We start from the raw sequence: 15,908 nt of genomic DNA, 5'->3' as shown, positions 1-15,908 counted from the left end.
GAGAAACCTCAACATGACCACATCATATTTCCACCCTCCAATTCTGTACAGCTTAACCTTGCATGTGTAGTCAATCAACCGGAAAACAAAATACTCTTCAATACCTTCAGGGGAGCTTTAAGTTTTTAAGAGCTAATGATTCTACATGAGAGACAAAAAAGCGATCAGCAAGGAGCGTTCGGAATTAAACAAGCCGGGGAAGGAGCTGCGAGGGTCCACGGCCTGGCTCAGGACACGGTAGGACTTTCAGGCAGCCTCTAATGGAAGCAGGATGTCTCACCAGCAAAGACGGAGGTGCTCTCTGCTCCAACTGGCACTGAAAGGCTGGGTGGACTGGGGGCTTGCTGAGACCACAGGGACCCCTGGAGACGGGCAGCCCCTGCAAGGTGCCTCCCGTATACTTACTCCCATATACGCAGGTGGGAGTAACAGCCAGGCAGGGACGAAGAGAGCAGGGTCCCGCCACTCTGAGAGGAAGCATATGCACGCAAACCGTAGAGAGCCTCTAACTGTGATGAAGCCCAGCACATGCTTCCCACAAGCATTACTGATCTGTATCTAACCGAGGGCCTCCAAAGATTTAGTTCAGAAAATACCTCTTACCTTGACATTGGTATCCCTGCTTGCCTATGACACCCCTGAAAAGAAGAATACAATCTTTTAAAAAAGTAAAATTTTACCAGGTCAAAAAATAAACACGCAAAGCCATGCAATTCTGGCCACCACCCACGTCACACCAAGTGCATGGAGTCCACGGAGGAGTGCGATCTTACTTCTCTTTGCAGGGCACCTTAAAATGCCTCCTTCTAGAAGGCCACAAGAGGGCAGCCCTGGCGCTTGGAGAGGGTGAAGGTTTGGCCAGTGTCAGAGCTTGGTTTCCTGTACAGACAGCCACTCCAGCGGGGTCAGCAGTGTTCTGGAAAGCCACGACGACCCTGCTTGCTCTCAGCAGGCCTTGACCAGTCAAACATCCCCTCCTCGTGGATAGAATGGCCATTCCTTGTCTCCCAGCACTGGGACGGGATCCGCGGGCTCTCTAGCCCTCCAGCTGTGGAGGGGTGCTGCGGCTGGCCCGTGTACTCCCTGGGCGTTCTAGAGACCACCAAGGGATCTGGGCCAGTCTTTGGCCAGGACTCAGGGTCCAATTGACCCTTTGGGTGAGGCCAACATTAGAAGTCCCTTCCATGGCCAGAGTAGGGTCCCCAGGGCAAGGCTGAACGGCAGCATGGACACAGATCAAACCAGCCTGGCCTCACCCTGTCCTCAGTGTACCAACACCGTCTTGTCAGGAAGCTCCCTGCAGTTCCCAGCCCAGGGGAAGAACCAGAAGTCATTCCGCCTACACCCCAGGGAACCTAGAGCTCAGCAAGGCTTGCCATGGGCTTAGAGGAGACCTGGATCTACGTAAGACCAATCACTCAATTCATGACCAAAATATGGACCGTGGAGGTCAGAAGGCTAAGTCTTCCCTGGGAATGAGAAGTGTCCATGGCTGGAATAGGGCATTATTTCTGCTTCAGTCAGGCTGAGTTTGCTCTGAGCCGTGTCATCTCAGATGTTCATGCCCACCTTGGTGACTCGTTCTATAACACCATGAGGATAAGACAAGAAACTCCTAGATACCTCAGGAGGCCAGGGGGTACTCAGAGCCCAATCCAAATGTCCCCTGGCTGGTTCACACTAAAACCTGGCCTCACTCGCCCTCTCCTGTTGGATCTGTGTGTGGGGGCAACCTCTATGTCAGCTCCAAGCTCAGAGAGCTTGCCAGACAGGCTAGGGGAGCATAAGGCAAGTGTGAGCGTTAGAGTCAGGCTAACTGGGGGTGGAATCGTGACACTTCGACACTTCCTAGCTAGAGGACATCAGGCGAGTCTCATTTTCATTTCTGAGCTTTGGTGTTGTTAGTAGAATGGTTCCTAGTTCGTAGAATATCAGGAAAATTTAATTAGATACTTCCAGTGCCTAAGATAGAACCTGGCATATGGCAGATGTTCATTAAAAGTCCTCCTCCAACCCCAAGACTAGTGCTCCATATCCTTCTCTACCTCCCAGAAGGCCTACTATCTACTCTCTCTGCCTAGCAAAATCCTAATCATGAAAGGAGAAATGCCACCTCCTCCAGGAGGCCTTCCCTGACTACTCCAGCCAACACTGTTCTCTCACTCCTGTGAAATTTCAACATCCTAGTAGAAGCACTGTTAGAATAGCTAAGAATTGCTTTGTATTACACATATTGGCAATTGAATATTTTTAACTTTATTATGAAAAGCTTCAAATGTATAAAAGTCGAGTGACAAATATACAATAGATCCTCATGTACCCAACACCCAACTCCAACAATTTTCAATACATGGCCCCTACCCCCTCTTCCCTCCTTCCAGAATTGTTTTAAATAAATCCGAGACAGTGTATCATTTCATTTGTAAATAATTCAGCTTGTCTACAAAATGAGGATTCTTTTTCCAAAACAAAATCCCAAATATTGGTAATAAAATCTTAACTCATTTGATATATAACTCTAGGTATAAAGTCACTAAGAACCATCATTTCTTCTTTCCATTTATTCCCCCACCCCATGCACCAAACACACGCTTAGCGCCTGCCCCCTAGAAAAGTCTTCTGTAATCAGATAAAGAAGAAATAAAGCATGTTAAACACTTTTTACATGAAGTTCGTAACCTCTCCTACCCCATCCCTAGCTTCTTGCCGTAGAGAAGCCGTGACTCGAGGTTCACAGGGGAGGGGCTTACCAGATGAAATCTCTGCAGTGGGAGCAGTAGGTGGGCTGCCGCAGATAGGTGGCCATGAACTTGTGGCCATTGACCTGGTGGACCCTGCGCCTGACGGCCCCCTGCCGCTTCCTCGGCCGCATGCGTTCCCGGAACACGCGCTCTTCATTGTCTTTGGGGGCTGCGGAAGGACAAGAGCAGAGGAGACGACAGAGTCTAGGTTAGTGCACCTTCCAGGGGACCTCCTGCTGGCGTGACTTTACCCTTGGGTGGGTGGCTGGCAGCCTTCCCCTGGGGAGGGATCCGGGGGTCCGAGGAGTCTCACTGCTCGGCTGCAGTGCGTGAGCACACACAGGGCAGGAAGACCCGGACCACGCATGTTCCTGCTGCATCCAAGCTGCACCCTTGAAGGCCATCCCAGTCCGAATTCTGTTCCCACGGTGGCTGCCCCCTTCCCCACCCTGCCCACCTGCTGCACGTTTCAAGGGCCTGGGGTGAAAAGCCTCACGATTTAAATCTTAGTGCAATTTCTGAGCAGAATGACCCTGGACAGATAGCATTTCTTTGCCCAGAGCAGCCGAGGGCAGCCTCCTCTGTAGATGGGGGTCGCAGTGCCAGCCACACGCAGAGGCTGAGGGGAGCCAGTGCAGCGAATCCCCACACCCCAAGCCCCCTGGCTCAGAGAAGTCACTGCCTTATAAAACTGACTTCTGCCTTCTCCCTCTTGCCCAGACTGGGACAACCAAGAACTTTTCTCCAGAGGTGAAAAGGCAAGGGCAACGTAACACTGTGAAAGCAGAGAGTTTCCCGAAGGCTCAAGAGCCACGACTGTGGGCTTTAAGATCCCAGTGGAATCTAAAGGACCTTCCTTATTTCTTCCTTCTCTCCACCTCGGGACTAATAGCTGATAGCAAGACTAACGATGATGATTGTCATGGTCTGAATGTGTTTCCCCCGCCCCCTCTGAATTCACATGTGTGAAGCTCTAGCCCCCAACGTGATAGTATTGGGAGGTGGGGCTTTGGGAGGTAATTAGGCTTAGAAGAGGCCCTGAGGGTGGGGCCCCCATGATGGGGTTAGTGTCCTTATATGAAGGGGAAGGGACCCAACTGAGCTAGCTCTCCACACACAGCAGAAAGGTTCACAAGCCAGGAAGAGGGCCCTTACCAGAACCCAGCCATGCCAGCACCCTGATCCTGGACTTCCAGCCTCCAGAACTATAAGAAGTAAATGCCTATGGTTTAAGCCACCCAGTCATTGGAAATTTGTTACGGCGGCCGGAGCTAAGATGATGATAACGGCTAAGGTTTATCGTGGGCTCACACTGTGGCAGGTGCCATGCTAAGTGCGCTACATGTAGTAACTCACAGAATCCTCACAACCACCCTACTTGAAGGGTACTGCTTTTAACCCCATTTTACAGGTGTGCAAACTGAGGAATAGAGAGATTAGGTAACCTACTCCTATTAACTCAGCTATCAAGCATGCATGGATTTATTTCTGGGCTATTGCATTCCATTGGTCTACATGTCTGTTTTTATGCCAGTATCACACTGTTTTGATTACTGAAGCTTTGTAATATATTTTGAAATCCAGAACTGTGATGCCTCCAGCTTTGCTCTTCTTGCTCAAAATTGCTTTGGCTATTCAGTCTTTTGTGGTTCCATAAGACTTTTAGGATTGTTTTTTCTGTTTCTGTAAAAAACTTGCCTTTGAGATTTTGATAGGAATTACATTAAATTTGTAGAGCTCTTTGGAAACTATGGACATTTTAACAACATCAATTCTTCCAAATCATAAAGAGTCAAAGGATCTTCAATAAGGGTGCCAGGAGTACACAATGGGGAAAGGACAGTCTCTCTAATAAATGGTGCTGGGAAAACTGGATATGCATGTGCAAAAGAATGAAATTGGACCCTTATACTACGCATAAAAATCAACTCGGAATGGATTAAACACTTAAATAAAGACCAGAAACCGTAAAGCTCCTAGAGGAAAACATAGGGGAAGAGCTTCTTGACGTTGATCTTGGTGATGATTTCCTGGACATGATACAAAAAAGACAGGCAACAAAAGCAAAAATAAACGAGTTGGACTACAAACTAAAAAACTTCTGCACAACAAAGGAAACAATGAGAAGAATGAAAAGGGAACCTACAGAATGGAAGGAAATATTGGAAATATTTTATTAATAAAATAATGGAAGAAACCATATACCTGTTAAGGATTAATACCCGAAATACATAAGGAACTTACACAATTCAATAGCACAAGACAAATAATCCAATTTAAAAACAGGCAAAGGAACTGAATAGACATTTCTCTAAAGACAGCATACAAATGGCCAATAGGTATGTGAAAAGATATTCAACATCACTAATTATCAGAGAAATGCAAGTCAAAACTATACTGAGATATCACTTCACATCTGTCAAGATGACTGTTATCCAAAAAACAAAAAAAAACCACACACACCCAAAAGACAACAAGTGTTGGCAAGGGTGTGGGGAAAAGGGAACTCTTGTTCACTGTTGGTGGGAATGCAAACTTCTATAGCCATCATGGAAAGCAGTATGGAGGCTCAGAAATTAATAACAGAACTACCATATGATCCAGCAATCCTTTGGATGGATGTATATCCAAAGGAATTAAAATCAGGACCTTGAAGACATATCTATACTTCTATGTTCACTACAGCATTATTCACAAAAGCCAAGACATGAAGCAACCTAAATACCCACTTATAGATGAATGGATAAGGAAAATAGGGCATATGTATATAATGGAATATCATTCAGCCATAAAAAAGGAAATCCTGCCATTTGGGATAACATGCCTTCCTCCGAGGATATTATACTAAGTGAAATAAGCCAGTCAGAGGACAAATACTACCTGATACCACTTAGAAGAAGCAGCTAAAATCACTGAACTCATAGAAGCAGAGTGTAGAATGGTGGGTGCTGGGGCTTAACAGAGGGACTCAGGGAGGTATGTGTCAAAGGGTACCGAGTTTCCGTTAAGCAAGATGAATAATTCCTAGAGACCTACTGTGCAGCATGGTGCCTATAGTGAACGATACTGTACTGTATCTTGAAATTCTGCCAAGAGGGTAGATCTTATATTAAAGGATATTACAAAAATAAATAAAAATAAAACGCAGGCTTCATGGTAGAGGGAATACATCATGTGTGTATGGTGACAGAATATGTATACATGTGCATGTATGTATATTATACATTAAATACGTATAATTTATATAACATGTTGATCTATAATAGTGTGTTATATATAATAGACACATAGTTTTATTGAACCATTTGAAAGTAGCAGACATAGTAACACTTCACCCCTAAATACTTCAGCCTTTATCTTTTAAGAACAAAGACATTCTCCTACATGATCACACTATCAGAGTCAAGAAATGCAACATGCTATGACATTATGTAACATGTTGTTCATATTTAAATCTCCCCAGTTGATCCCCAATGTCCTTCAGCTTTTTTTTTTTAAATTTTAATCCAGGAGCTAACCAGAGCTTATGCACTGCATTTAGTTACCATATCTCTTTTGTCTCCTTACTTTAGAACAGTTTCCTTTACTTTTCCTGTTTATGATACATTATGGAGAGTCCAGGATGTCATTTTATGGACTGTTTCACCATCTGAATTTATCTGATTGTTTCCTTGCAATTAGTTTCAGATTAAACGGCAAGACCAAAGTTCTATGTGTCTACAAATTCAAATATTTCCATCAAGATCCCTATACACAACTGTTTAAATTATATAAACATAAAATTTATGGAAGAAATACAAAATATACACTCTTATTAGGAATTTTAAAAATGCAAAGCAGAACAGTTGTGACATACTACTGACATACCATTTAATACCTGGTTAAAGCAACAAAATTGTTTTAAAATGGTATTATCTGTGATTGGCAAGGCTACTATGAAACCGATTTATTCATTATTCATTCACACTAGAGGCAATGCCAGTTGACACAACATTCTCAGTGGTACTACAATACACAGCAACCACCACAAAGAGATTCACATCCTTTGATTTGGCAATTCCTTAGGAATTAACTTTAAGTCAATAATTAAACAGAAACTCAAAGCTATACTTACAGATGTTCCCTTTGCATATCTGTATTAGCCAAACAGAAATAACTTGATTATCTAACATTAGGAGAATGGTCTAGTGAATTATATCACACCTATAGCAATTTAAAAGTGGTGAGGAAAGACCATACACACATAAGGAAATGCGACACAATACTGTGAAAACAGAATGCACAATAACGTGACCCTATTTAAAGCATAATTGCAGTTCGCAGGTAACATGAGATTTATGCTCTCCTAGGATGACGGGATTATGCATTTTGATATTTGAAAAAATGTTCTCTAATGCACTTTAATGACTTTTTAATGCTTTTGCTCTGCCCAAAGCATTTGGTGATGAGCGGCTCCCTTGTGCTGCAGGAGCGGGGTCTCCTTGGCAGAAAAAGGAAGGGGGGGCACCGGAGCTGCCTGGGAGAGCAGGAGACACGAGACAGACTTGGTCAGCTTCCCAGTCGCCTGTGGTTCTGAACTGGTACCAGACCCGTCCCACAGCACCTCTGGACCCCTCTGAAGGATGCTCATTGCTGTCACCGGACACACTCAGCTATGCTCGGCTGGCGTGGCTGTTCATTAGCTATGACCTCCAAGGCAACATCAAGGCCGGCTGACCTCCCAGAGGACCCCTTGGCTGTTTGGAGATCCCTTATTTTATGGCTGCATCTGCCACACCGCAGAAGGGGCGACCCTGAGTCAGGGAATGGCCAAGACAAAGCTGGATAACTTTGGCAAAACTTTCTGTGGAAATGGTGATCTTGGCTGTTCAGATACAACAATACGAATTCACAAAGGCATAAAGCCAGGCAGAGATACCCTCTGAAGCAGCTTCAAGATCCATGGTAACTCCAACCTCCAACAACATTCCAGGCACGTTTTCTACTTGATTCAATCAATCTATCAACTTCAAACTCCTGGAAGCTTTCACATCAATGAATATTTTACAGCCCCAATGCACATAAGACTCTATGACAGGCTTTGGGCAGGTGGCAAGAACAGCAAAAAGTCCGCACCTTGCACTAATTACTCGGTTTATCTAATCTCACCTGGCCCTTTTCCTTGGGGTTGGGGGAGGATTTCAGTCTAGATCAGAAGAACACTCAGAGGCACAGGGAGAGGCAGACCCTGGCACCAAACCACACACCTCCTCTTCTGGCCAGCGTGGTCACTGCAGGTTTCACTGCCCTGCTGTCATCTCCCTCACTGGCCACCTCTCTTCCTACACTAGAAGGGAGTAGACAGAACTGAACTCTGCCCTCACATGAGATCACGGGCACCCTCAACCTCAGTATTCTTGGGGTGACTTTCAATTTAAGAATATCTAGCAGGCAATTTCAGACAGACCCAGACTTATGACTTCCTGGGTGCCAACACTTCCTTCCAGGGTACGTGTAGCAAAGACTGCCAAACTCAAGGGTCTACCTTGCCCGGACCAGACTCACCAATAGCCAATATGCATGATTGGCACCTCTGGGCACCACTGCCGTTCCTCACTGAAGGACAGTCACCTTAGCTTTGTGTTCAGGGCACACAGGGTCTATCCACAGGCAGGTGGGCTGTGGGGTCTTCCTTTTTCCTGAGCCCCCCCTCTTTTGACCCCCTGTTTCTGCCCGTGTGGTTGAATGAGGTGTCAGGAGACTGGACAAATTTTGTCTTTTCCCCAAACTTGCTTTATGTCCTTGAACAAGTCACTAACTCTCTTTGGGCCTCTTTTCTTCTCTATCAAGGGGAGGGAAGTACAATGGCTCATCCCAAACCCCAGGCTGGTAGGAACAGCGCAGAGCCATGTTGGAGTCTGAGGCAAAAGGAAAAAAGTCACCCTGATATATCTTTATGTAAAATTTTGATATTTCAATAATTAGATTTTTTAAACTGCATTAAAATATTTATCTTGATTACTGAAACTTTGGGTGCCCCTTAAATCCTGACCCTGGGAATGATGGCTGACAAAGGCCTGTGTGAAGTCTTTTTTAATTATTTTTTAATTTCAGCATATTACGGGGGTACAAATGTTTAGCTTACATATATTGCCTTTGCCCCACCTGAGTCAGAGCTTCAAGCCTGTCCATCCCCCAGACAGTGCGCACCACACCCATTAGGTGTGAATATACCCATCCCCTCCTCCCCCACCACCTCCCCGACACCCAGTGAATATTACTACTATATGTTCACTTAAGTGTTGATCAATTAATACCAATTTGATGGTAAGCATATGTGGTGCTTGTTTTTCCATTCTTGGGATACTTCACTTAGTAGAATGGGCTCCAGCTCTATCCAGAATAATACAAGAGGTGCTATATCACCATTGTTTTTTGTGGCTGAGTAGTACTCCATGGTATACATATACCACATTTTATTAATCCACTCGTGTACTGATGGGCACTTGGGTTGTTTCCACATCTTTGCAATTGTGAATTGTGCTGCTATAAACATTCGAGTGCAGATGTCTTTTTTATAGAGTATCTTTTGTTCTTTTGGGTAGATGCCCAGTAATGGGATTGCTGGATCACATGGTAGGTCTACCTGTATCTGTTTAAGGTATCTCCATAATGCTTTCCACAGAGGTTGCACTAGTTTACAGTCCCACCACCAGTGTATGAGTGTTCCTGTCTCTCTGCATTCACGCCAACATTTCTTGTTTTGGGACTTTTTGATAAAGGCCATTCTCACTGGAGTTAAGTGATATCTCATTATGGTTGTGATTTGCATTTCCCTGATGATGAGAGATGTTCGGCATTTTTTCACGTTTCTTGGCCATTAGTCTATGTTTTGAAAAGTTTCTGTTCATGTCCTTTGCCCACTTTTTAATGGGGTTGTTTGATTTTTCCTTGCTGTGTGAAGTTTTTTCTGTGCACTCCATGCTCCTCAGGGGCAGAGGGAGGGCTGCCTAGCACCCCTCCCCCTCATCTAGTCTGCTGTGGGATGGGGGAGGGGAACCTTCCAAGATCCACCTTCATCCTGGGACACTGCATGATGGTCCCCAGGACTTATAGGGTAAGGACCAGAAGTGACAGAAAAGCAACACTTTACTGCCAAAAAAGTGATGGGTTCAATGGCATCTGCTGAACTTCCTCTGGCATACGTTGAAGGAAAGATTTTCCCCTGCTGTGGCCATGGCGGTGGGGTGTAGAGCACGCTCTAGAGCCTGTAGTTCGCATGATGTCTGCCCACATCTGGGGACTGCATGGGGGTAGCTTGCAACGGCCACAGCGGGTGTATTTACAGGGAAACCCACATATGTTACAAAGTGGGACTTTCTCAGGGAGCCTGTTAACCATTTACCAGCACACCACTGCCCCTGAGGAGATCAGACATACACAGTCATGGTTCAGGTTCTCTCCCCGGCTTTACCCTTCCAAAACCAGGCTGGATCCACTACGCTTGAAGGCTTCAGTCATCCAATACTGACTTCCAGAACCTCTGCTTCTTTCCTTCCCGCCCTGGCGCCAACACAACACCTTTCTGGGGAAGAATGAAACGGCATCCTCCTCCTCCCTGCAAAACCTACACTGCCGCCCCCACTGCCCCCACCCTGCTGCAGTCCAGCTGCCTCCAGCTGTGACTCACTCGCTACCACAACAGAGTCAGTGTTACTTCCCCCCCCATCCATCAGGGGCTTTAGGAAAATAGACTCCAACTTTAGACTTGGAAAACCGACAGGAAGATCAGGTTGGGCAAAGGAACACTGACTTAGCTCTAGAGAAAAGTAGTAAGACATTGACTGGTTTGAGAAAGGCTTCTCTTACAACCCAAGCAAAGAGAGATTCTAGTCCTCAAGGTAATTTCACAACACAAAGAAAACAATTCGACCATCCTGGTATTTTTGTATAAATAACTGGCAAACCCTGGATATTCAGAAGCCAAAAAACAACAGCCACCACTCACAGGGCCCCTGCCGTGTGCTGAACACCATTCTAAGAGCCTTTCGGCTATGGGGAACTATGACACACACACACAAGGTACTATCGCCTACACGGGAAGTATTATTACAAATATGAGGTACTGTTCTATATCCAAGGGATGAATACGAACACATGAGATATTATTTCACACCTATACAACATGTAAGCACCTTACGTACATCCTCTAATACCATGAGGTATTATTATTCTTGACTTACAAAGAAACCAAGGCTCCCAGAGGTCAAATGTCTATTGTGTTGATGGTCATGCAGCCAACAGCACATGTCAGTTCAGGAATTCCCACCCTGGCCCGTCCATCCATACTTTCCACAGATGGCGGAATAGCCTGGGTCCCACTGTGTGTGGAGAACTCTCCTCCCAGGTGCTGGCCACCCTCCTCTGCACACATCTGCCCCTGCTCTCCCCTAGAGACTTAGACGAGAAAGCTGCAGGGGGCCGATTAAATCACAGCGCACCCACATAATGGAATTTAATGCAGCAGTTTAACAGATAGGCTAAGTCCACCAAGAAACTAAATAGTGTGTATTTATATGAGAAAAAGAATACATATACTCAAACATACATAAGCAAAAATACACATGAAAATTTCTGAAAGGGTATATAATAAGCTATTCATCCTAAAAAATGTTTACTATGAGGATACCAGGTTTCAGGCGATGTTCTGGGCATAGACCACACTATTCTTGGCCACAGAGTGCTAACCCGTGGCCATTCCCTCAATTTTGCTTCTCAGAAATTCTGGATCTGGTCCTTAATAGCAAGGTCTCCACTAACAAAGCATGGAATTGTCACAATATTCCAGAGGACAGTGGTTATGATTAGTAGGTGCTCCTGACAGAAATGAAGATGGAACCTTCCCCACCCAACATCTGGGGAGTTTCATTAATATTCTCCTTCAATCATTCTCTGGCTTGACTTTATGGACTTATTGGTTAAAAAAAAAATTGCAAGGTCAATGGAAGGAAAACAAACAAAACTAGGTACTAAAAATCAAAGGAGCATTGCCTTTTATTTTCCATAGAAAAAATACGTAATATTTTCAAGTGAAATAAATGCTTCATGACAGTGAGCTTTAAATATTCAGTAAATATTTATGTGACAACAAAGAATATGTTCTATGTGTTGTCCTCTCACAATACGTTAAAGAAAATTTCTGTTCAAAACAGGAAAGAGGAAATGGCAATTAATTCCCTCAGAGAGATTATTCTGTGCTGTGTCTTCCCAGAGACGTCTGAGCGGAGAGGCCTGGGAGTGTCTGCATGTTTTATTCTGTGTGTAATCTAATCAGAAGAGAACTGATGGCATGTCAAGATTAGCATCTCAAATTTAATATAAACCGTTTTCTTCCTCTTTACTTTCTGAATGATCTTTGCTGTGGGCATGGCAAGACTTATGCTCAGTCTAGTTAGGAAAACAGAACTGTGGTTAGTTTGTAGAGGAAAAATGTGAAAACCTCAGACATGGATAGGGTAGGGAGAACAGTGCTAGAGAAAACATAGGCAAGACAAGGCGACTGCCGAGCAGGGGGAGAAAGGGGAGGGCCACCCCCAGTCCCACCGTCCCGTGGTTCCCAATGCTGAGCACACGTATCCAACATGGGGAAGCGTCGCATGGCAGCAATTTCACTGCAGCAGGAAGTCCGCTCGCCTGGTCTGTCGTCATTCATTCACCTCTTCCTTGTTCATCCCTCCCCGTATCCATTCAAAGTTACGTATCAGAGTCACGGTGGACCTGTACTGCATGGGTCTGGCACCCAGGAAAAGTCACTACTTCCAGGAAGAAACTACAGCACAAAAGCCCTGCAGGCAGACCTGCTGAGAGCTCAAAGGGCAGCCTGGGAGACCAGCCAAGTGGGGCACCAGCCAAGGGTGCAGCCAGAGTCCCTGCTGGTGCCAGTGATGTCCTGGGATGAATCACAGGAAACCGAGCCATCACTGAATTCCTGGGTACCTGAGCACTATGGGGCTCATATTCTATGAGGTCGGGTTCTGTTCATTATTCATGTTTCTGAAATACCATGGTAACACATGACTGTGGGACAGCAGCGCCAGAAGTCTCAGCGGGGTGTCCGTCTCTGTCCCCACGTGCTAGTTGGTGGACGTGGCGAAGGGGCAGGGTCAGTGCCAAGTTTGACATCCCCCCTCAAATACATAACAAGCCTTTTAATGCCACAGGCACTGCAGCCAAAAAGCTTATGGGGTTATTTATTGAAAAATCTGCACCCTTCCAGGGCTGCTTGTAGCAGCCATTCCATGTCACCAGTCAGCGGCAGGCTGAGTTCAGTGACAGGTAAAGCGGAGAGAGCTGAACATCACGCCCTCTCGCTGCCCGCCGGGCCCCAGCCACCTCCCCCTGGGCTCCACACAGCGTCTCACAAGTGAGTGCCCACACGATTTCCTGAAATAGTACAATGAACTCTAATTCACTGTTTTACCCCAACTCCTCCTTCCTAAGGCAATTTTGAACTTTTTCTAATTTTAAACTTAAAATTTAAAAGGGAAAATCATGGCCTCTCCCAGAGAGATGTGGAGTCCTGGCAGGCTTCCTGGGAGGCTGACCTGTGGGTTCTTCTTACTAGACTACCCGGGAAAAAAGCAGAGTTGCAGCGACTCAGAAGATAAAAGCAGGAAGTGAAAGGCAAGGAAAGAAGGGTAAGACAAAGGAGATGGAGAAAGACAAAGAGGATGTAAAGTAGTAAAAATGATATTAAGCCACAAAGTGCAGGCTGGTAATTGACTAAATGAACCCCACACCTTCCCCGAAAGCAGAGGGATTTGTTTTATGTGATACAATCTCCCTGGTCCTTTGGTTCCTACTGACCAAGAAGTGAGCTCACCTCCCTCCCACCCTCCCTGCCTTAACCTGGACCTACCTAGTCTCTAGGGGAGGCCCTAGGGAGATGGACCTTCCTTGGGAAGCTTCGCATAGGTGAACAAGCACCTAGACTTTCTACAGAAACAGCTGCAATGGCCACAGAGCTTGCGAAACTTACGTCTTTTCCTTGTGCTTCAAAAACATGTTTCAATTGAACAACTTCTTACAAGTTTTGTGTTCCACTGAGACTGACCAAAAACTCTGCACGTGGAGAGAGGGCTGAGAAGGTCAAAAGCAATAATACTTTTAATATCTGAAAGCATCCCATCATCCCGCCCACGCTCCTTTAGGGCTCACAGGCTCCAACATGCACACGCCTGCACACACACGCGGTGTCGCTCCCCTACCCCTGCTGCTGGCACCTCTCCCTGGCCAGGGGACATTGTAGTCCAGGAAACTTGCCAGATTCCCAGTTATTCAGGCCTTAGGGCCTTGGCAACTCTCATCTCCCCCTGAGCTGTCTTCCATAGTGGCATGAGAATGCTGGGAAAAGAGTTACTGCATGTGGGGAAACATCTATTTTTAATAGCTCTGCAACCAACAGAGCCATCAGCCAAACGTGGGGCTGCAGACCTATCAACTCCCATACAGAGAAAATGAGAACTGCCAAGAGGAAAAGGGGGGTATTTTGAACCTGAGAAAACATTTTGAGGCCATAGATGCTTAAGAGAAATCCAGTTAGCTCAGTTTGCGGTGCTAATGAAGAAAAACTAGAGATCAAATTCCCAAATGAGTGAGTTATCTTTATCCAGAAGGAAAATATTACTGGCCACAGGCCCTGCCTTGAATCTCAGCCAGACTTCTTGCAGATTCCTGGTCACCAGGGCTCTGGGGGAAAGTAGGAATGGTTCAATATTACCCAACTTCTTTCCTAAAATACAACTCCCGTCCTACACCTTACAGACCTCAGGGCAGCCCAAGAGTTGTGTCTTTACTTACAGAAAGTGTCAATTTCCTAACCCCCGACGCTCAGACCTGCATGCCTTGCACTCACCTGGCTGCCCTTTCAGCTGATTTTGGTTTAAGCAGTAACTGGGAATAGGTAGCAATGCTGGGTGGGGGTTGGGATCTACCGTACAGTCTAAGGTCTCTCGAGAGTCCCTCACAAGGGACTGGTACTGCCCCCAGCCAAGGCAGGCAGCTGCATCTCCCCAGTGCCAGCGTGTCTGGCTACCAGCTACAGCTGCTCCTGATTCCTGACTCAAAGAAAGAGATAATATTTGTTATTGTCTTAAGGTGCTAAGTTTGGGATAATTTGTCATATAGCAATGGATACTTAATTCAAGAGGTAATAGATAAGCCTGCAGGAGAAATGCAGGGTAAACATTGGATACAATTTTTTTTCTTTAACTGTGAGACTTGTTCATTCACTCAACCAATATTTACTGAGTGCTTCCTGGGTGCTGGGTACTGTGCCTGTACTTCCTATTATGCACGAATTCTGCCCAGGGAGAGGGGCAGAGGAAGAACAAACACTATGATAGGCCAGACTACGTTAGAATCACTGTGACTTGGAAACCAGTGCCTGTGTAAACTGAGTAAGGCCGGCCTGGCTCCTCACTCCTGGTCACTGGGCATTCAGAGACACTGGCAAAGTGCTATTATCCTAAATAAAATGATCCCTGCTGCTCCCAGCTCCTGTCTGAGCTTCATCCCCTAAGCTTGAAGCTTTCAAACCTGTCGAAACATAAATCCTCTGGGAAGGCCATTGTAAGTTTCATGCAGATGAATTTCAGATCCTTTTTGGAGAGGTTGTGCTTGAAAGGTTGGAAAACTGTGGGGCAGAAAAGGTCATAGGAACTACAAGGACAGTGGTGACAGGAGCTAAATTTTGGGAATTTTACAGTCCAAGGCTGATGGGTGCTTGGGATATCTATAGCAAAAGATAAAATCTATTAAAAATCAGATATTAGAAATAATATTTACCATTTGTGGTAATAGTAGGTGATTAAGATGTATTTTCTCTCTCTTGAAAGGATCCTACAAGATTGGTATTATCACGTCTACTAAATAAATGAGAAAACTGGGGCTAAGAAATTCTAAGCGACTTACCCCAGGGCATACAGTGGTGACGGAGCTTGGCTTTGTACCAAGTCTGACCCAAACTGACTGTTTTCTCCACCAGATCACACACATTAAAAATGAAATGGACACCCCCCTTTTATCTCATAGAAAAACTGGAAAAAATACTTGAACATGCTGTTCATCTTTCTCTAACAGGTGGTTTAAAGATTTTTTTTTTTTGTAAATGAACTTTCCTTCTCAAAT

General features: G+C 45.4%; 1 protein-coding gene across 2 annotated transcripts in view; it reads right to left on the bottom strand.

The window, feature by feature from the left end:
- PRKCE (protein kinase C epsilon) overlaps positions 1-15,908 on the bottom strand; it is a 462,687-nt gene that overhangs the window by 178,926 nt on the left and 267,853 nt on the right. For both annotated transcript variants that reach the window (XM_045549528.1, XM_045549529.1), the window contains exons 3-4: positions 2,751-2,910; positions 604-638 (exon numbers count right to left, since the gene is read on the bottom strand). In XM_045549528.1, coding sequence (XP_045405484.1) covers positions 604-638; positions 2,751-2,910 — 195 coding nt within the window. The remainder of the gene's footprint in view (positions 1-603; positions 639-2,750; positions 2,911-15,908) is intronic.

Source organism: Lemur catta, chromosome 4 (genome assembly GCF_020740605.2).
Source record: "Lemur catta isolate mLemCat1 chromosome 4, mLemCat1.pri, whole genome shotgun sequence".
Lineage (NCBI taxonomy): Eukaryota > Metazoa > Chordata > Mammalia > Primates > Lemuridae > Lemur > Lemur catta.
The sequence above is the reverse complement of the archived record's forward strand: the minus strand, read 5'-3'. Positions and strand labels throughout refer to the sequence as shown.